At 54.4% G+C, this 20,323-nt stretch overlaps 1 protein-coding gene across 1 annotated transcript in view; it reads right to left on the bottom strand.

The window, feature by feature from the left end:
• LOC140408239 (diacylglycerol kinase theta) overlaps nt 1-20,323 on the bottom strand; it is a 267,197-nt gene that overhangs the window by 35,649 nt on the left and 211,225 nt on the right. Inside the window, exons 17-18 of the mRNA XM_072495177.1 lie at nt 15,587-15,768; nt 6,816-6,916 (exon numbers count right to left, since the gene is read on the bottom strand). Coding sequence (XP_072351278.1) covers nt 6,816-6,916; nt 15,587-15,768 — 283 coding nt within the window. The remainder of the gene's footprint in view (nt 1-6,815; nt 6,917-15,586; nt 15,769-20,323) is intronic.

The following is a 20,323-nucleotide window of genomic DNA, read 5'->3' as shown; positions in this document are numbered from 1 at the left end:
AGGGGGATGGGGCGGGGAGGGGAGGGAGTGGAGGGGGCGGAGGAGGGGGCAGAGGGGTGGGGCAGAATGGAAGGGAGGGGAGGGGCGGAATAGAAGGGAGGGGAGGCAAAGAGGAGGGGGAGGAGGAGAGAGGATGGAGGGGAGGGGTTGGAAGGGGTGGAGGGAAAGGGAGGGGGAGTGGGCAGGGGGTGGAGGGGATGGGGCTGAGTGGAGGGGGCGGCGCTGAGTGGAGGGGGCGGCGGGGAGGGGAGGGGGCGGCGGGGAGGGGGCGGCGGGGAGGGGAGGGGGCGGCGGGGAGGGGAGGGGGCGCGGGGAGGGGAGGGGGCGGCGGGGAGGGGAGGGGGCGGCGGGGAGGGGAGGGGGCGGCGGGGAGGGGAGGGTGGGAGGGGAGGGCGGGGAGGGGAGGGGGATGGGGCGGAGGGGAGGGGGAGGTGGTGGAGGGGAGGGAGTGGAGGGGCGGAGGGGAGGGGGCGGAGGGGAGAGGGCTGAGGGGGAGGAGGAGGGGGCAGAGGGGAGGGGCAGAATGGAAGGGAGGGGAGGGGCGGAATAGAAGGGAGGGTAGGGGCAGAAGGGAAGGGAAAGGAGGCAAAGAGGAGGGGGAGGATGGAGGGGAGGGGTTGGATGGGGTGGAGGGAAAGGGAGGGGGAGTGGGCAGGGGTGGGGGGGATGGGGCTGAGTGGAGGGAGTGGAGGGGATGGAGGGGAGGGGATGGGGCGGAGGGGAGGGGGCAGAGGGGAGGGGGAGGAGTGGAGGGAGCGGCGGGGAGGGGGAGGGGGCGGAGGGGAGGAATGGAGGGGGAGGGGGCAGAGGGGAGGGTCAGAGGAGAGAGGGCAGAGGGGCTGGAGGGGCGGAGGGGAGGGGGCAGAGACGAGGGGGCGGAGGCGAGGGGGCGGAGGCGAGGGGGCGGAGGCGGAGGGGGCGGAGGGGAGGGGGCGGAGGGGAGGGGGCGGAGGGGAGGGGGCGGAGGGGAGGGGGCGGAGGCGAGGGGGCGGAGGCGAGGGGGCGGAGGGGAGGGGGCGGAGGGGAGGGGGCGGAGGGGAGGGGGCGGAGGGGAGGGGGCGGAGGGGAGGGGGCGGAGGGGAAGGGGCAGAGGGGAAGGGGCAGAGGGGAAGGGGCAGAGGGGAAGGGGCAGAGGGGAAGGGGCAGAGGGGCAGAGGGGAAAGGGCAGAGGGGAAAGGGCAGAGGTGAAAGGGCAGAGGGGAAAGGGCAGAGGGGAAAGGGCAGAGGGGAGGGGGCAGAGGGGAGGGGGCAGAGGGGAGGGGGCAGAGGGGATGGGGCAGAGGGGATGGGGCAGAGGGGAGGGGGCACAGGGGAGGGGGCACAGGGGAGGGGGCACAGGGGAGGGGGCACAGGGGAGGGGGCGGAGATGATGGGGTCGGCCGTGTTCCTTAAATTTGCTTGATCCAAAATTGGGTGAGATGTTCAGGTCTCTGGAAACCTGGTGGCCGATGTGAGCCTCTCATCATCTCGGCTCAGAACTGAGGTAAAGCCACTTCAGCCGAACCATACAAAAGGGACATTTAAAACAAAATTATTTTGAAAACGGTTTCTCTGGAGGCAGGATTGTTCCTTCCTGCTCTTCCGTCCTCCCCATGCCACCTTCACTCAGCCCCTCCAGGCGTATCGCCCTCCCAAACGCCATTCAGAACGGACGCCACCGGCCCTCGTTGCTCTTTCACTTCCTTAGTAATGAGGTCCGAGGACCAATTCTACGCTCTGGTCGAGTATTGGGACCATTCACTGCGTCCATTTGTTTCGAAGAATGTCTAATTTCATGGTCAAGAGAAGAATTTAATTAAAGTAAATGAAAGGCAACTTCCTAACGGATTCATTGTATCATCCGAGAAATCCCAAGGATTATCACAACAGAGTTTTCAAAGCAGTCTTCGGTTGGCACGGCAACACCAGGCCATTCCCACTAAATTCCAGTGGGCTCAGGGATCATTTGTGTCTATTGGCTCATGAATGATCCGAACTGACATCTCATCCTGAGTGAGGGAGTCTCCGATATGGGCCTCTTCCCACTTCCGATATAATTACAGGTTTCCCTGCTGCTGCACGATAGACAGGCAAGCCTCTCCCAGGGAGGTACAGTGATTAGCACTGCTGCCTCACAGCGCCAGGGAGGTACAGTGGTTAGCACTGCTGCCTCACAGCGCCAGGGACCCGGGGAGGTACAGTGATTAGCACTGCTGCCTCACAGCGCCAGGGAGGTACAGTGGTTAGCACTGCTGCCTCACAGCGCCAGGGACCCGGGGAGGTACAGTGATTAGCACTGCTGCCTCACAGCGCCAGGGAGGTACAGTGGTTAGCACTGCTGCCTCACAGCGCCAGGGACCCGGGGTGGTACAGTGGTTAGCACTGCTGCCTCACAGCGCCAGGGAGGTACAGTGGTTAGCACTGCTGCCTCACAGCGCCAGGGACCCGGGGAGGTACAGTGATTAGCACTGCTGCCTCACAGCGCCAGGGACCCGGGGTGGCACAGTGGTTAGCACTGCTGCCTCACAGCGCCAGGGACCCAGGGTAGCACAGTGATTAGCACTGCTGCCTCACATCGCCAGGGACCCGGGGTGGCACAGTGGTTAGCACTGCTGCCTCACAGCGCCAGGGACCCGGGGAGGTACAGTGATTAGCACTGCTGCCTCACAGTGCCAGGGACCCGGGGTGGCACAGTGGTTAGCACTGCTGCCTCACAGTGCCAGGGACTGGGTGGCAGTGATTAGCACTGCTGCCTCACAGCGCCAGGGACCCAGGGTGGCACAGTGATTAGCACTGCTGCCTCACAGCGCCAGGGACGCGGGGTGGTACAGTGATTAGCACTGCTGCCTCACAGCGCCAGGGACCCAGGGTGGCACAGTGATTAGCACTGCTGCCTCACAGTGCCAGGGACCCGGGGTGGTACAGTGATTAGCACTGCTGCCTCACAGCTCCAGGGACCCGGGGTGGTACAGTGATTAGCACTGCTGCCTCATAGCGCCAGGGACCCGGGGTGGCACAGTGGTGAGCACTGCTGCCTCACAGCGCCAGGGACCCGGGGTGGCACAGTGTTAGCACTGCTGCCTCACAGCGCCAGGGACCGGGTGGCACAGTGATTAGCACTGCTGCCTCAGCGCCAGGGACCGGGTGGCACAGTGGTTAGCACTGCTGCCTCACAGCGCCAGGGACCCAGGGTGGCACAGTGATTAGCACTGCTGCCTCACAGCGCCAAGGACCCAGCGTGGCACAGTGATTAGCACTGCTGCCTCACAGCGCCAGGGACCCAGGGTAGCAGTGGTTAGCACTGCTGCCTCACAGCGCCAGGGACCCAGGGTGGCACAGTGGTTAGCACTGCTGCCTCACAGCGCCTGGGTCCCAGGGCGGCACAATTTGCATATTTCCATGGACCTCTCTATAAAGGTGAGGAACTATGTGAATTGTTCTTTCTGCTACATTCGCAGTGAGAGTCCTGCTGTCTCACTGCATATCTCAGCAACTGGGTTCAGGTGGGTTTTGACAATTGTAACAGTGCAGTGCTCCCTCAGCGCCCCACTGAAAACATCCGCTCCAGTCTCCAGAGTCAGATTTGAACCCAAAACCTTCAGACTCAATAGCTGGTTCTTAAATTACAAGATCTCTTTGTAAAATACCAAAGTCTTGAAATTAACTCAAATGTGGCAATTTTAACGTCACCTTGTTGTGAGGGAATCATTGTTAACAAATCTTATTCTTTGGCGATCACTCGCCAATCAGTGTGATTGCCCCCGAAGAACCTCCCTGTTACTGGTCATGGGTTCTGGGGGCCCTTGCAGGCCTGATGATCCCGATCCTAGAGCCGGACCTCCGACCGCACAGTTGGCAGCTGTTTCCGGGAGGTGGAATCGGTCCTGGGACTCTGGATCGCTGATATTCCTTTTTCAGGCTCCTTTTCCGGCACTCCGCTGGTCGTTGGGTGTCCTCGAAGAATTGTGTTCCTTCAATCAGGTTCCTCCGAATAGGTGACTTCTGAGCAAAGGTCTGTCAGTCTTTGACGTCTGTGCTGCATTTCTTGAGCTAGGTTTTCAGGATGTCTCTGAAGCACATCCCTTGTCCTCGTCTTGTTCCGAAGCCTTCCTTGAGCTGGGCGAAGAAGATTTGCTCTGGCAGTCGGGGCTCTGGCATCCAGAGCACAGAGCGGGCCCAGTGGAGTTGATTTTGGATGATCCTGGCCACAATGCTTTTGCTCTTGGCTCCTTCAAGGACACTGATGTTAGTACACCTGTCCTCCTAGCTGCTGTGGAGAATCGGTCTCAGACAGGGTTGATGGAACTTCTCCAGGGCCTTGAAGTGGCGCCTGTGCATAGTCCAAGTTTTTGAGCTGTATAGAAGAGCTGGGAGGATAACTGCCTTGTACAGGGTGAACTTGGTGTCGGCACTGATGTTGCGACTGTCAAAGACTCTCGCCCTTAGGAGTCCGAATCCACGGATTGGTTACGATTTTGATGTTCTGCATTGATGTCAGCCTTAGATAAGAGGTGGTTTCCGAGATAGGGAATTGTCCCACCTTTGGTAGGGTTTCTGCATTGATCTTGTTGGAGGAGAAGTCCGGATCTTACCCTGGGGCAGGTTGGTAAAAGACTTGAATCTTCTTGAGGTTGACGCGGAAACCAATTCTTCGGTATTCTTCCCTGAAGATGTCGAGCATGGCTTGGAGATTGTCTTCTGAGTGGAGATGGTGATGTCATCCACACACCAACGAACGATGTCAGAGTTGTTTTCTTCTTGGATTTCAACTGGTTGAGGGTGAAATGTTTTCCATCCATCCTGTAGACAATGTCCACTCCACCCGGAAGCCTTTTCTTGACAAGGTGAAGGATAGGGGTGATGACACATCCCTGCTTGACTCCAGTCTTGATCTCAAAGGTTTCTGTCTTATTTCTGTCGGTGAGGACTGTCATCGGCATTTTGCTGTGGAGGAGTCGGAGAATGTTGATGAATTTCTCTGGACAGCCGGCCTTTGACAGGATCTTCCACAGCACTTCCCGATTGACTGAGTTTAAAGCCTTGCTCGGATCGATGAAGGCCATGCAGAGTGGTTAATGTTGCTCCTGGCATTTTTCTTGAAGTTCCGAGCAGTGAAAATTATGTCCACTGGTCCAAGAGTTGATCGGAAACCACACTGGCTTTCCGAAAGGACTTCTTCAGAGACTGGGGGAAAGTGGCTAACTAAGGATTGGGTGATGATCAGCCCAACAATGGGACAGTGGGTAATTCCCACAGTACGCTTTGTCTCCTTTCTGAAGATGGTGGTGATGGCAGCATCCTCGAGGTCGGCAGGAATTTCTTCTCTGTCCCAGTTTTTCAGGAACAGCTGATGGATGATTACTTTTCTTCCAAGTTCGAAAATCTCCACCGGGATCCCATCCATTGATGCGGCTTTTCCAATCTTCATGTGTTTAATGGCGGCTTCAACTTTGTCCCCGCTTGGTGGAGTCCAAGATCATCTTTGTTGGGGGAGTTCCTCAAACAAGTCCTCATCTAAGATTGTATCACAGTTTAGGAGTTCTTTGAAGTGTTCTCTCCATCAAAGGCCGATGTTTTCTCTGTCTGTCGAAAGGGTCCCATCTTTACACCGCACCGGTTTGAGACCTCAGGTGGTGGGTCCACATATTGCCTTGGCGGCAACAAAGAAGTCCCGGGTGTCATGCTCGTCAGCGAGGAATTGTGACTCCTCAGGTTTCTCAGTTCCTGATTTCTCGAGTTCTTCTTTGTACCTTCACCATGGCTGATTTATGAGCTCTCTGCTTTGCCTTGTTGGTTATGTCGTTTTGCCAGGCGTGGGAGCTTTATTCTCGTCAGTGAGGTCTTGGATGGTCTGGTCATTCTCGTTGATCCAGTCTTGGTGTTTCCTGGTCTTGTCGCTGATGGTTTCTTCACAGTTTGAGATGATGACTGCCTTCAGCTCTATCCAAGTTTCCTCCACTCCATTAGATTGGATACTTTGGAGATTTTTGAGAAGGCAATGTTGGAAGTTCACTAGAATGCTTGGCTCTTGAAGCCGCTCAACGTTGATCTTTTTTCTGAGCTGTTTCATCTTCCGCTGCTTCTGGTGAAGTTTGATGGACGTAGAGGAACGGATGAGCTGGGGGTCTGAGCTGGGGGTCCAGCAGTCATCTGCTCTGATCATCAATTGAACATCAATTGGGTGTTGGGCATATAATTATATTCAGGTGGTGGGCATCACCTGGAGATCCACCTGTTTTCATATATAAGGGAATGCTAAACTGGTGGTAGTTATATTGGAAGTGCATGATACGCTGTGTGTCTCTTTAAGTAAAAGCTTCTAAGTGAATAAGACTTACTGCAGTTTTATTCCTCACTGTCTCGCTATCCGATTTCTAAAATGTGTGTCCCTGGTCACCCCGACATGTACCCTCAAATCCGTGCCTTCAAGATCTTTTGCATACTAATGTTAGATTTCTTCCAATATAGATGGAGAAATGTTGCTTGTACCTATAAGGTATAAAACATGTCTCTACTTGTTCCCACTTGTCATAAACTAATGTAGTTAGGGCCATTGTTGGGGCCGTTGTTGGGGCCGCTGTTGGGGCCGCTGTTGGGGCCGCTGTTGGGGCCGCTGTTGGGGCCGCTGTTGGGGTCGCTGTTGGGGTCGCTGTTGGGGTCGCTGTTGGGGTCGCTGTTGGGGCCATTGTTGGGGTCATTGCTGGTTTGTCAGTGTTTTGAAGCTGGTCAGCTTTCACTTGGTTTCTAGGTGGGATGGGTATACCTAATAGTCACCCAAACTCAGATCTATCTGGTTTGATTTTCCTGCAATGAAAGTTGTAAATGAGATGACTGACCTGCTGTTGAATTTGTCTGGATCCTCTTCCCTTGCTTGATGGAAATCGAGGCTCAGTTCTGCATCAATTCCAATTCCACAATAGTTGTTCATTTGCACAATCTGCCAACAATAAAATGATGTTCTGATGAAGTGGAAGATGCCCTCAGCACCTCTAACCTTGCAACCAATTAATTTCACAATGTTTTGATTAACGGGCAGCCTTTTTCTTTCACTAATCAGTGATCTTGCCCATATTACAGATTCCATCATTATTGTGCTCAATATACAGGTTCCAAATCCCTATTCTCAACATAACTAAAATCCCAAATTTCACCAGCACAAAGGCAGAAAATCTCACAAATAACTCCAGCCACAAACAAAATTGGAAAATGTGTTTGAACATAGAACGATACAGCGCAGTACAGGCCCTTCGGCCCACGATGTTGCACCGAAACAAAAGCCACCTAACCTACACTATGCCATTATCATCCATATGTTTATCCAATAAACTTTTAAATGCCCTCAATGTTGGCGAGTTCACTACTGTAGCAGGTAGGGCATTCCACGGCCTCACTACTCTTTGCGTAAAGAACCTACCTCTGACCTCTGTCCTATATCTATTACCCCTCAGTTTAAAGTTATGTCCCCTCGTGCCAGCCATTTCCATCCGCAGGAGAAGGCTCTCACTATCTAACCCCCTGATCATTTTGTATGCCTCTATTAAGTCTCCTCTTAACCTTCTTCTCTCCAACGAAAACAACCTCAAGTCCATCAGCCTTTCCTCATAAGATTTTCCCTCCATACCAGGCAACATCCTGGTAAATCTCCTCTGCACCCGCTCCAAAGCCTCCACGTCCTTCCTATAATGCGGTGACCAGAACTGTACGCAATACTCCAAATGCGGCCGTACCAGAGTTCTGTACAGCTGCAACATGACCTCCTGGCTCCAGAACTTTCCTAGTTTGTTATGATGTAAATTGAAGCAGCTTTTCCAGGATTACATGGCAGACAGAAAGTCCAGTGGCTGTGATAAGGTCTGAAGTAAAAGGAGCAAATGTGTCCAAACGGCCCTTTGAGCCTAATCCACCATTTAGTAACATCATTGGCTAATCTGATTGTGACCAGAGCTCACTTCCTGCCTGCGCCCCCTCCCAACTCTCCACAAACTCCTCGACCCCCCTCTACGGTTCGGGAATCCCTCCATCCCAGCGCTGAAATATTCCATGCTCAACTTCCACAGCTCTCTGGGGCAGAGAATTCCAAAAATTCGTAAATAGAAATTTCACCTCCGTCTTAAATGAGCCACCCTTTGGGGGATTTAGGGGGCCAGTTCGCCGCGGGGGCCAGTTCGCCGCGAGGGCCTGTTCGCCGCGGGGGCCAGTTCGCCGCGGGGGCCAGTTCGCCGCGGGGACCAGTTCACCGCGGGGACCAGTTCACCGCGGGGGCCTGTTCACCGTTAGGGCTGTTCACCGTGGGGGCCTGTTCACCGTGGGGGCCTGTTCACCGTGGGGGCTGTTCACCGTGGGCCTGTTCACCATGGGGGCCTGTTCACCGTGGGGGCCTGTTCACCGTGGGGGCTGTTCACCATGGGCCTGTTCACCGTGGGGGCCTGTTCACCGTGGGCCTGTTCACCCTGGGCGCAAATCCCATTATGGCTACAAAGTCTTGCAAGAGGGTCATAACACGGTCTGTGCCGGCGGAATTCAGAATGTGATCCACCCCCCCCCCCTCCCCCAACCCGCTGATAACGTGATCAGGTTCACAACCACAAAGGGTGTGAACCTGAGTTGCAGGATTTTAAATACATTTTAATATTAAATGGTTTAATACCGTGGCATCCAGCCCGATGAAATGCTCCCCTGTGACGTCATGCCGAAAACCAGTCATGATGGCCATGCTGGGGATGCAGAAGTGCCTGGAGGCCCGGGGGCAAAGGGTCAAGGCTGGGCATCGTCAGGAGGAAACCCCCCTCCATCGCACTCTGTACTCCTCCATCGCGCTCTCTACTCCTCCATCGCGCTCTCTACTCCTCCATCGCGCTCTCTACTCCTCCATCGCGCTCTCTACTCCTCCATCGCGCTCTCTACTCCTCCATCGCGCTCTGTACTCCTCCATCGCGCTCTGTACTCCTCCATCGCGCTCTGTACTCCTCCATCGCGCTCTGTACTCCTCCATCGCGCTCTGTACTCCTCCATCGCGCTCTGTACTCCTCCATCGCGCTCTGTACTCCTCCATCGCGCTCTGTACTCCTCCATCGCGCTCTGTACTCCTCCATCGCGCTCTGTACTCCTCCATCGCGCTCTGTACTCCTCCATCGCGCTCTGTACTCCTCCATCGCGCTCTGTACTCCTCCATCGCGCTCTGTACTCCTCCATCGCGCTCTGTACTCCTCCATCGCGCTCTGTACTCCTCCATCGCGCTCTCTACTCCTCCATCGCGCTCTCTACTCCTCCATCGCGCTCTCTACTCCTCCATCGCGCTCTCTACTCCTCCATCGCGCTCTCTACTCCTCCATCGCGCTCTCTACTCCTCCATCGCGCTCTCTACTCCTCCATCGCGCTCTCTACTCCTCCATCGCGCTCTCTACTCCTCCATCGCGCTCTCTACTCCTCCATCGCGCTCTCTACTCCTCCATCGCGCTCTCTACTCCTCCATCGCGCTCTCTACTCCTCCATCGCGCTCTCTACTCCTCCATCGCGCTCTCTACTCCTCCATCGCGCTCTCTACTCCTCCATCGCGCTCTCTCCTCCTCCATCGCGCTCTCTACTCCTCCATCGCGCTCTCTACTCCTCCATCGCGCTCTCTACTCCTCCATCGCGCTCTCTACTCCTCCATCGCGCTCTCTACTCCTCCATCGCGCTCTCTACTCCTCCATCGCGCTCTCTACTCCTCCATCGCGCTCTCTACTCCTCCATCGCGCTCTCTACTCCTCCATCGCGCTCTCTACTCCTCCATCGCGCTCTGTACTCCTCCATCGCGCTCTGTACTCCTCCATCGCGCTCTGTACTCCTCCATCGCGCTCTGTACTCCTCCATCGCGCTCTGTACTCCTCCATCGCGCTCTGTACTCCTCCATCGCGCTCTGTACTCCTCCATCGCGCTCTGTACTCCTCCATCGCGCTCTGTACTCCTCCATCGCGCTCTGTACTCCTCCATCGCGCTCTGTACTCCTCCATCGCGCTCTGTACTCCTCCATCGCGCTCTGTACTCCTCCATCGCGCTCTGTACTCCTCCATCGCGCTCTCTACTCCTCCATCGCGCTCTCTACTCCTCCATCGCGCTCTCTACTCCTCCATCGCGCTCTCTACTCCTCCATCGCGCTCTCTACTCCTCCATCGCGCTCTCTACTCCTCCATCGCGCTCTCTACTCCTCCATCGCGCTCTCTACTCCTCCATCGCGCTCTCTACTCCTCCATCGCGCTCTCTACTCCTCCATCGCGCTCTCTACTCCTCCATCGCGCTCTCTACTCCTCCATCGCGCTCTCTACTCCTCCATCGCGCTCTCTACTCCTCCATCGCGCTCTCTACTCCTCCATCGCGCTCTCTACTCCTCCATCGCGCTCTCTACTCCTCCATCGCGCTCTCTACTCCTCCATCGCGCTCTCTACTCCTCCATCGCGCTCTCTACTCCTCCATCGCGCTCTCTACTCCTCCATCGCGCTCTCTACTCCTCCATCGCGCTCTCTACTCCTCCATCGCGCTCTCTACTCCTCCATCGCGCTCTCTACTCCTCCATCGCGCTCTCTACTCCTCCATCGCGCTCTCTACTCCTCCATCGCGCTCTCTACTCCTCCATCGCGCTCTCTACTCCTCCATCGCGCTCTCTACTCCTCCATCGCGCTCTCTACTCCTCCATCGCGCTCTCTACTCCTCCATCGCGCTCTCTACTCCTCCATCGCACTCTCTACTCCTCCATCGCACTCTCTACTCCTCCATCGCACTCTCTACTCCTCCATCGCTCTCTCTACTCCTCCATCGCACTCTCTACTCCTCCATCGCACTCTCTACTCCTCCATCGCACTCTCTACTCCTCCATCGCACTCTCTACTCCTCCATCGCACTCTCTACTCCTCCATCGCACTCTCTACTCCTCCATCGCACTCTCTACTCCTCCATCGCACTCTCTACTCCTCCATCGCACTCTCTACTCCTCCATCGCACTCTCTACTCCTCCATCGCGCTCTCTACTCCTCCATCGCGCTCTCTACTCCTCCATCGCGCTCTCTACTCCTCCATCGCGCTCTCTACTCCTCCATCGCGCTCTCTACTCCTCCATCGCGCTCTCTACTCCTCCATCGCGCTCTCTCCTCCTCCATCGCGCTCTCTACTCCTCCATCGCGCTCTCTACTCCTCCATCGCGCTCTCTACTCCTCCATCGCGCTCTCTACTCCTCCATCGCGCTCTCTACTCCTCCATCGCGCTCTCTACTCCTCCATCGCGCTCTCTACTCCTCCATCGCGCTCTCTACTCCTCCATCGCGCTCTCTACTCCTCCATCGCGCTCTGTACTCCTCCATCGCGCTCTGTACTCCTCCATCGCGCTCTGTACTCCTCCATCGCGCTCTGTACTCCTCCATCGCGCTCTGTACTCCTCCATCGCGCTCTGTACTCCTCCATCGCGCTCTGTACTCCTCCATCGCGCTCTGTACTCCTCCATCGCGCTCTGTACTCCTCCATCGCGCTCTGTACTCCTCCATCGCGCTCTGTACTCCTCCATCGCGCTCTGTACTCCTCCATCGCGCTCTGTACTCCTCCATCGCGCTCTGTACTCCTCCATCGCGCTCTGTACTCCTCCATCGCGCTCTGTACTCCTCCATCGCGCTCTCTACTCCTCCATCGCGCTCTCTACTCCTCCATCGCGCTCTCTACTCCTCCATCGCGCTCTCTACTCCTCCATCGCGCTCTCTACTCCTCCATCGCGCTCTCTACTCCTCCATCGCGCTCTCTACTCCTCCATCGCGCTCTCTACTCCTCCATCGCGCTCTCTACTCCTCCATCGCGCTCTCTACTCCTCCATCGCGCTCTCTACTCCTCCATCGCGCTCTCTACTCCTCCATCGCGCTCTCTACTCCTCCATCGCGCTCTCTACTCCTCCATCGCGCTCTCTACTCCTCCATCGCGCTCTCTACTCCTCCATCGCGCTCTCTACTCCTCCATCGCGCTCTCTACTCCTCCATCGCGCTCTCTACTCCTCCATCGCGCTCTCTACTCCTCCATCGCGCTCTCTACTCCTCCATCGCGCTCTCTACTCCTCCATCGCGCTCTCTACTCCTCCATCGCGCTCTCTACTCCTCCATCGCGCTCTCTACTCCTCCATCGCGCTCTCTACTCCTCCATCGCGCTCTCTACTCCTCCATCGCGCTCTCTACTCCTCCATCGCGCTCTCTACTCCTCCATCGCGCTCTCTACTCCTCCATCGCGCTCTCTACTCCTCCATCGCGCTCTCTACTCCTCCATCGCGCTCTCTACTCCTCCATCGCGCTCTCTACTCCTCCATCGCGCTCTCTACTCCTCCATCGCGCTCTCTACTCCTCCATCGCACTCTCTACTCCTCCATCGCACTCTCTACTCCTCCATCGCACTCTCTACTCCTCCATCGCTCTCTCTACTCCTCCATCGCACTCTCTACTCCTCCATCGCACTCTCTACTCCTCCATCGCACTCTCTACTCCTCCATCGCACTCTCTACTCCTCCATCGCACTCTCTACTCCTCCATCGCACTCTCTACTCCTCCATCGCACTCTCTACTCCTCCATCGCACTCTCTACTCCTCCATCGCACTCTCTACTCCTCCATCGCACTCTCTACTCCTCCATCGCACTCTCTACTCCTCCATCGCACTCTCTACTCCTCCATCGCACTCTCTACTCCTCCATCGCACTCTCTACTCCTCCATCGCACTCTGTACTCCTCCATTTAAATAATATTTTGCTTTTTTATTCTTCCCCACATTTTATATTCCACTTGCCAGATTTTTGCCCTCTCAACATACATAAAAATAGGGTGGCGCAGTGGTTAGCACAGCAGCCTCACTCACCATACAGTGACTGAGAGCCGGGATCGAACCTGACGCCGAGGTCCCAGGTTCGATCCCGGCTCTGGGTCACTGTCCGTGTGGAGTTTGCACATTCTCCCCGTGTCTGCGTGAGTTTCACCCCCACAACCCAAAGATGTGCAGGGTACGTGGATTGGCCACACTAAATTGCCCCTTCATTGGAAAAAATTAATTGGATACTCTAAATTTATTTTAAAAAACATACATAAAAATAGAAGCAGGAGGAGGCCATTCGGCCCTTCGAGCCTGCTCCCCCATTCATTATGATCGTGGCTGATCATCAAGTTCAATACCCTGATCCCACCTCCCCCCCATATCCCTCTATCCCTTTAGCCCCAAGAGCGACATCTAATTCCATCTCGAAATTACACAACGTTTTGGCCTCAACTACTTTCTGTGGGAGTGAATTCCACAGATTCACCGCTCTCTGGGTGAAGAAATTTCCCCTCACCTCAGTCCGAAAGGTTTACCCCTTATCCTCAAACTGACCCCTAGTTCTGGACTCCCCCACCATCGGGAACATTCTATCTGAATCTACCCTGTCTAATCCTGTTAGAATTTTATAAGTTTCAATGAGATTCCATCTCACTCTTCTAAACTCTAACCGATTTAGTCTCTCCTCACAGACCTCCCAGGAAGCAGTCTGGTAAACCTTCGCTGCTCTCCCTCCACAGCAAGAACATCCTTCCTCAGATAAGGAGACCAAAACTGCCCACAATACTCCAGGTGTGACCTCACCAATGCCCTTTACAATTACAGTAAAACATCTTCATTCCTATACTCCAATCCTCTCGCTATGAAGGCCAACATACCATTTGCCTTCTTTACTGCCTGCTGTACCCGCACACTTACTTTAAGTGACTGAAACACGAGGACACCAAGGTCTCGCTGAGTATCCACCTCTTCTAATAATAATCTGCCTTCCTATTTTTCATAGAATTTACAGTGCAGAAGGAGGCCATTCGTCCCATTGAGTTTGCACTGGCTCTCGGAAAGAGCCCCCTACCTCCACCCCAACCCCGGAACCCCACCTAACCTTTTTTTTTGGACACTAAGGGCAATTTAGCGTGGCCAATCCACCTAACCTGCACATTGTTGGACTGTGGGAGGAAACCGGAGCACCCGGAGGAAACCCACGCACACACGGGGAGGATGTGCAGACTCCACACAGACAGTGACCCAGCGGGGAATCGAACTTGGGACCCTGGAGCTGTGCTAACCACTGTGCTACCGTGCTGCCCATTTTTGCTACTAACCTATCTATATCACAACTTGCTTTCCTACCTTTCTTTGTATGGTTAGTAAAATTGGCGAGAATAAAGTCAGTCCCTTCAACCAAGTAATTAATCTGAATTGTAAGCAGTGAAGCCCCCAGCACGGATCTGTGTGTTGTAGGAGCTCTTCATGGTAAGATGCAAGTAGGCCTAACAGTTTCAAAACTTACTCACCGAACAAGATCGCAGAGCACAGAAGGACGCCATGTGGCCCATTGCAAGTGTGTCGACTCTCTGATGAGCTTTCCCCATTAATGATAGTATCCAAACATCTGGCATCATTGGCTCTTTTCAATCATTGCACAGACAGCAGATTGTGTTTGTAGAGGCCACTTCCAGAACCTTACCTTCTAATTAGCACTGTTGCATATTCAGATATTCTTTAAAATGTTACCAAATAATCTTACATTTGTCTGATTCGGTGAATCGGTCAATGCAGACACTTCAAAAAGAACTAAACAATTACAGTTTTTAATTAACCAGAATTCAAAGCAATGTTACCCAGGCGAAGTCGTCATAGTTCTGTAATTGTTTTTTAAAATAAATTTAGAGTACGTACCCAATTCATTTTTTCCAATTAAGGGGCAATTTAACGTGGCCAATCCACCACCCTGCACATCTTTGGGTTGTGGGGGTTAAACCCACGTGGACACGGGGAGAATGTGCAAACTCCACACGGACAGTGACCCGGGGCCAGGATCGAACCCGGGTCCTTGATGCCGTGAGGCAGCAGGGCTAACCATGTAATTTTGCAGATATGAATACATATATATTTTCAGAAATCAAAGTAAAGTTACTGTAACAACAATTGTCCAACATTCTGTTTGACTATGAGATAAAATTCTACAATGCAGATGGAAAGGGCTCAGAGTGACGGAGGCTCCCTATCCCAGGACTCAGTGACGGAGGATCCCTTATCCCAGGACTCAGTGTGACTGATGCTCCCTATCCGAGGACTCAGTGAAGCAGGCTCCCTATCCCAGGACTCAGTGAAGCAGGCTCCCTATCCCAGGACTCAGAGTGACGGAGGCTCCCTTATCCCAGGACTCAGAGTGACTGAGGCTCCCTATCCAGGACTCAGGCTGTTGTAAACCTCCGTTGATTCAATTATTCAGCCACCATATCACATTTCAGCTCAAAAGCTTCTAATAAAACTAATTATTTTGTAATTTTTGCACAGACCACACCTGGCAACCCAGGGTGAAACCATAACTCCAACAAACAGGAAACAGTGACAACACAGAGGGTGGAGCCGCGTCTGTGGAGAAAGAAACAGTCGAGAAGAAACATTTCACATCAAAGAACTTTCATCAGAACCTCTCTCCCCCCCCAGATATGGGGCTGAATCAAACCTTCAGACAGAAACCTTCAGTCTCTCCTAACCATCAGTCTCCAATCCGATTATTAACACAGTGCTGTACTCACACACCAGCTCCTAGTCACATTAATGCACCACAAATACCTTTGGTGGTTCCAGCTCAGGGACACCATTTTCTGTGCCATCAATAATTTCTTGGGCATCAATAAGGATTGTCCAACGATCCATAAGAACCTCTTCGGCTTCATCAACTGCGACCAGAATGGAGAAGGGATCCTCACCACTGTAACCAGGTCCCCAGCGTAACACTCTTGCGAGGTCATTGCCTAAGAAAGAAAGTTAGTAGATTCCACTCAGTCTACTTTGCCACTCTTTGTAAATAGCTACGGGATGCTGTTCTTTCCATAAACAAACCTCTTTGGCACAGGCACCCAGTTTTTGTACACCTTTGGGCATTCACCAAAACATGAAGACATTTCGGGAGAGTATATTGCCTGAGCAACATTATTGGAGACCAAAGAGAAAATGCTGGAAAATCTCAGCAGGTCTGGCAGCTGGGGGAGAAAAGAGCTAATGTTTCAAGTCCAGGTGACCCTTTGTCAAAGATTATTGGAGAAGACTTTCCCGAATTGGCGATTGCTGTTAAAGCCCTGGGATTCTCACCCATATAAATGGGAGATTTCTTTTTTTTAAATAAATTTAGAGTACCCAATTCATTTTTTCCCAATTAAGGGGCAATTTAGCGTGACCAATCCACCTCCCCTGCACATCTTTGGGTTGTGGGGGCGAAACCCACGCAAACACGGGGAGAATGTGCAAACTCCACACGGACAGTGACCCAGAGCTGGGATTGAACCTGGGACCTCGACACCGTGAGGCAGCAGTGCTAACCATTGCGCCACCGTGCTGCCCTAGTGGGAGATTTCTAATAATAATAATATTGATAAATATTATTAGTGTCACAAGCAGGCTTACTAATACTAACACTGCAATAGTTACTGTGAAAATCCCCTAGTCGCCACATTCCGGCACCTGTTCGGGTACACAGAGGGAGAATTCAGAATGTCCAATTCACCTAACAGCACGTCTTTCGAGACTTGTGGGTGGAAACCGGAGCACCCGGAGGAAACCCACGCAGACACGGGGAGAACGTGCAGACTCTGCACAGACAGTGACCCAAGCCAGGAATCGAACCTGTGGCAGATTTCTAAAATCCTGAGAATCTCATCCATATTAACAATGAACAATACAGACAGGAACAGGCCCTTCGGCCCTCCAAGGGCTGGCCCTCCAGGGGCTGGTTTAGCACACTGGGCTAAATCGCTGGCTTCTAAAGCAGATCAAGGCAGGCCAGCAGCACGGTTCAATTCCCGTAGCAGCCTCCCCGAACAGGCGCCGGAATGTGGCGACTAGGGGCTTTTCACAGTAACTTAATTTGAAGCCTACTTGTGACAATGAGCGATTTTCATTTCCTTTTCATTTCAAGCCTGCGCCGACCATGATAGTCTATTAGTGGCAGATATCTAAAGCCCTGGGAATCTCTCCTGTATTAGTTGACAGATTTCTAATTAATGTTAAAAGTGAAGCCACAGCCTGATTGGAGACAGATTCACTCCTTTTGAAAAATTTTTTTTTTTTTTTAAATTAAAGGTTTTCATAAAATATCAATAACAAAATGAAAAAAGAACCCAACAGGGTTAAGCACAAAACACAGTCCAGAAAAGCAACCCTCCATACCCCCCTTCCCCCTGTACATAAATAATAAATTAACATTAACACCCCGACTTAACACAACAAGTATATACACCACCTCAGACCTTCCAGTGTAAATAACAAAAAATAAAGTAACCCCCGCCCCCCCCCCCCAAGCTGCTGCTGCCATTGACCAATGTCTACCGTTCTGCCAGGAAGTCTAAGAACGGTTGCCACCACCTAAAGAACCCTTGTACCGACCCTCTCAAGGCGAATTTCACCCTCTCCAATTTAATGAACCCTGCCATATCGTTGATCCAGGATTCCACGCTTGGGGGCCTCACATCCTTCCACTGAAGAATCCTTCGCCGGGCTACCAGGGACGCAAAGGCCAGAATTCCGGCATCTTTCACCTCCTGCACTCCCGGCTCCTCTGCCACCCCAAATATTGCGAGCCCCCAGCCCGGTCTGACCCTGGATCCTACCACCCTCGACACCGTCCTCACTATGCCCTTCCAAAATTCCTCCAGCGTTGGGCATGCCCAGAACATATGGGTGTGATTTGCTGGGCTCCCTGAGCACCTAACACACCTGTCCTCACCCCCAAAGAACCGGCTCATCCTTGTCCCGGTCATGTGAGCCCTGTGCAGCACCTTAAACTGTATGAGGCTGAGCCTCGCGCACGATGAGGAAGAGTTCACCCTCCCCAGGGCATCTGCCCACGTCCCTTCCTCAATCTCCTCTCCCAACTCCTCCTCCCACTTACCTTTCACCTCCACCACCGAGGCCTCCTCCTCTTCCTGCATCACCTGGTAAGTTTCCGAGATCTTCCCCACTCCCACCAACCCCCCCGAGATCACCCTGTCCTGTACTGTGTGTGGCCATAGCCGCGGGAATTCCACCACCTGCCGTCTGGCAAACGCCCTTACCTGTAAGTACCTGAAGGTGTTCACCGGGGGGAGCCAGTACTTCTCCTCCAGCTCACCCAGGCTCGCGAACTTCCCGTCCACAAACAGGTCCCCCAACTTTCGTATCCCTGCCCTGTGCCACCCCGCAAACCCTCCACCTGTTCTTCCTGGGGCAAACCGGTGGTTCCCCCGTAATGGGGTCTCCAAGTACCTCTCTATACTTCCTCGGACCCGCTCGCTCACCTCCTCGTCTGCCAACAGCCCCACCTCCAAGCGCCACAGCAGGCGTTGGACCCTCTCCTCCTCCATCTCCAAGTTCACCCAAAGCGGGGCATGGTCCGAAATGGCTATTGCCGAATACTCAGTATCCTCTACTCTCGCTATCAGCACCCTACTCAAAATGAAAAAGTCGATTCGGGAATAAGCCTTATGGACATGTGAGAAGAATTAAAATTCCCTAGCCCCCGGCCTTGCAAATCTCCAAGGGTCCACCCCTCCCATCTGGTCCATAAACCCCCTCAGCACTCTAGCCGCCGCCGGCTTCCTACTCGTCCTAGACCTGGAGCGATCCAGTGCCGGATCCAGCACCGTGTTAAAGTCTCCCCCCATCATCAGGTCCCCCACTTCCAAGTCTGGGATCCGACCCAACATACGCCACATAAAACCCACATCGTCCCAGTTCGGAGCATACACATTGACCAGTACCACCCTCTCTCCGAAACACCTGACCTACCCACCCTTTCCTCAGTCTTACCTGGTCTGCCACCTTCAGGTGTGTCTCCTGAAGCATAACCACATCCGCCTTGAGCCCCTTCAGGTGCGCGAACACGCGGGCCCGCCTAACTGGCCCATTCAGTCCCCTTACATTCCAGGTTATCAGCCGGATCAGGGGGCTACCCGCCCCCCTCCTCCGCCAACTAGTCATGACCCCTCCTCGGCCAGCCACGCGCCCGCACCCCACACCTGGCCCGTTCCCCACAGCGACATACCCGCGTCTCGACCCCCCCCACTCTCTCCAGCTCCTCCTTGACCATAGCAGCAGCAACTCGATTCCCACCCACCCAACCCCCCACTCCCCGGCTAGGACCCATCCTAGCTGATTTACTCCCCCCATTGCACTTCCGCAAGTCAGCTAACTCCTGCTGACTCCGGCCACTCCCGCCTCTCCTTCGACTCCTCCCATTGTGTGGCACACCCTCCTCTCCCGTCCCCATCCATAGGCTCTCCCCCTCCCGTTCTAAGCACGGGAAACAACCCTCGCTTCCCCGCCCCGGCCCCGCCCCCTCCAGTCTTCAGCGCGGGAAAAAGCCCGCGCTTTCCACCTACCAGGCCCCGCCACCTCTGATGCTGCTCCTTTTACAGGTCCGGTCCCCTCACCCCTGACTCGGGCCTCCCCCTCCCCCTCGGGGCCCCATCTCACCGCCATCCACCCCCCCCGTTCCGTTTACCTACCCCCCTCCAAGAGCCCCCCCCGACCAACCCAACCAAAACAGTGCCCAACCCGTCCCAGCCACCCTCACCGATCCGAAAGAGAAACACACAGAGAAAAAGAAACCCGGAGCAATACAAAGGCCCCCCACTCGAAACAAAAATAAACATAGCATATCAACCGCAGTCCCCAATCGCCCATCCCGACCCTCAATCTGTGTCCAACTTCTCGGCCTGAGCAAAGGCCCACGTGAGACTCAAAATAATGGTGCCGGTCCTTGTAGGTAACCCACAGTTACCTGTTGGCTGCAACATGCCAAACTTCACCCCCTTCCTGTGCAGCACCGCCTTCGCTCGATTGTACCCGGCCCTCCTCTACGCCACCTCCGCACTCCAGTCCTGATATATCCGAACCTCCGCGTTCTCCCACCTGCTGCTCCTCTCCTTCTTGGCCCACCTGAGCACACACTCCCGATCGACCAACCGATGAAACCGCACCAGCACCGGCCGCGGGGCTCGTTAGTCTTGGGCCTCCGCGCCAGCACTCTATGGGCCCCTTCCAGCTCCAGGGGCCCCTGGAAGGACCCCACTCCCACCAGCGAGTTCAACATGGTGACCACATAGGCCCCCACGTCCGGCCCCTCCGGGAGGCCCAGAATCCGCAGATTCTTCCACCTCGACCGATTCTCCATCTCCTCGAACCGCTCCTGCCATTTCTTGTGGAGCGCCTCGTGCGCCTCCACCTTTACCGCCAGGACTAAGATCTCGTCCTCGTTGTCGGAGATCTTTTGTCGAGCCTCGCGGATCGCCACCCCCTGGGCCGACTGTGTCTCCAGCAGCTTATCAATAGAAG

The sequence above is a fragment of the Scyliorhinus torazame genome, chromosome 3 (genome assembly GCF_047496885.1).
Source record: "Scyliorhinus torazame isolate Kashiwa2021f chromosome 3, sScyTor2.1, whole genome shotgun sequence".
NCBI lineage: Eukaryota > Metazoa > Chordata > Chondrichthyes > Carcharhiniformes > Scyliorhinidae > Scyliorhinus > Scyliorhinus torazame.
The sequence above is the reverse complement of the archived record's forward strand: the minus strand, read 5'-3'. Positions and strand labels throughout refer to the sequence as shown.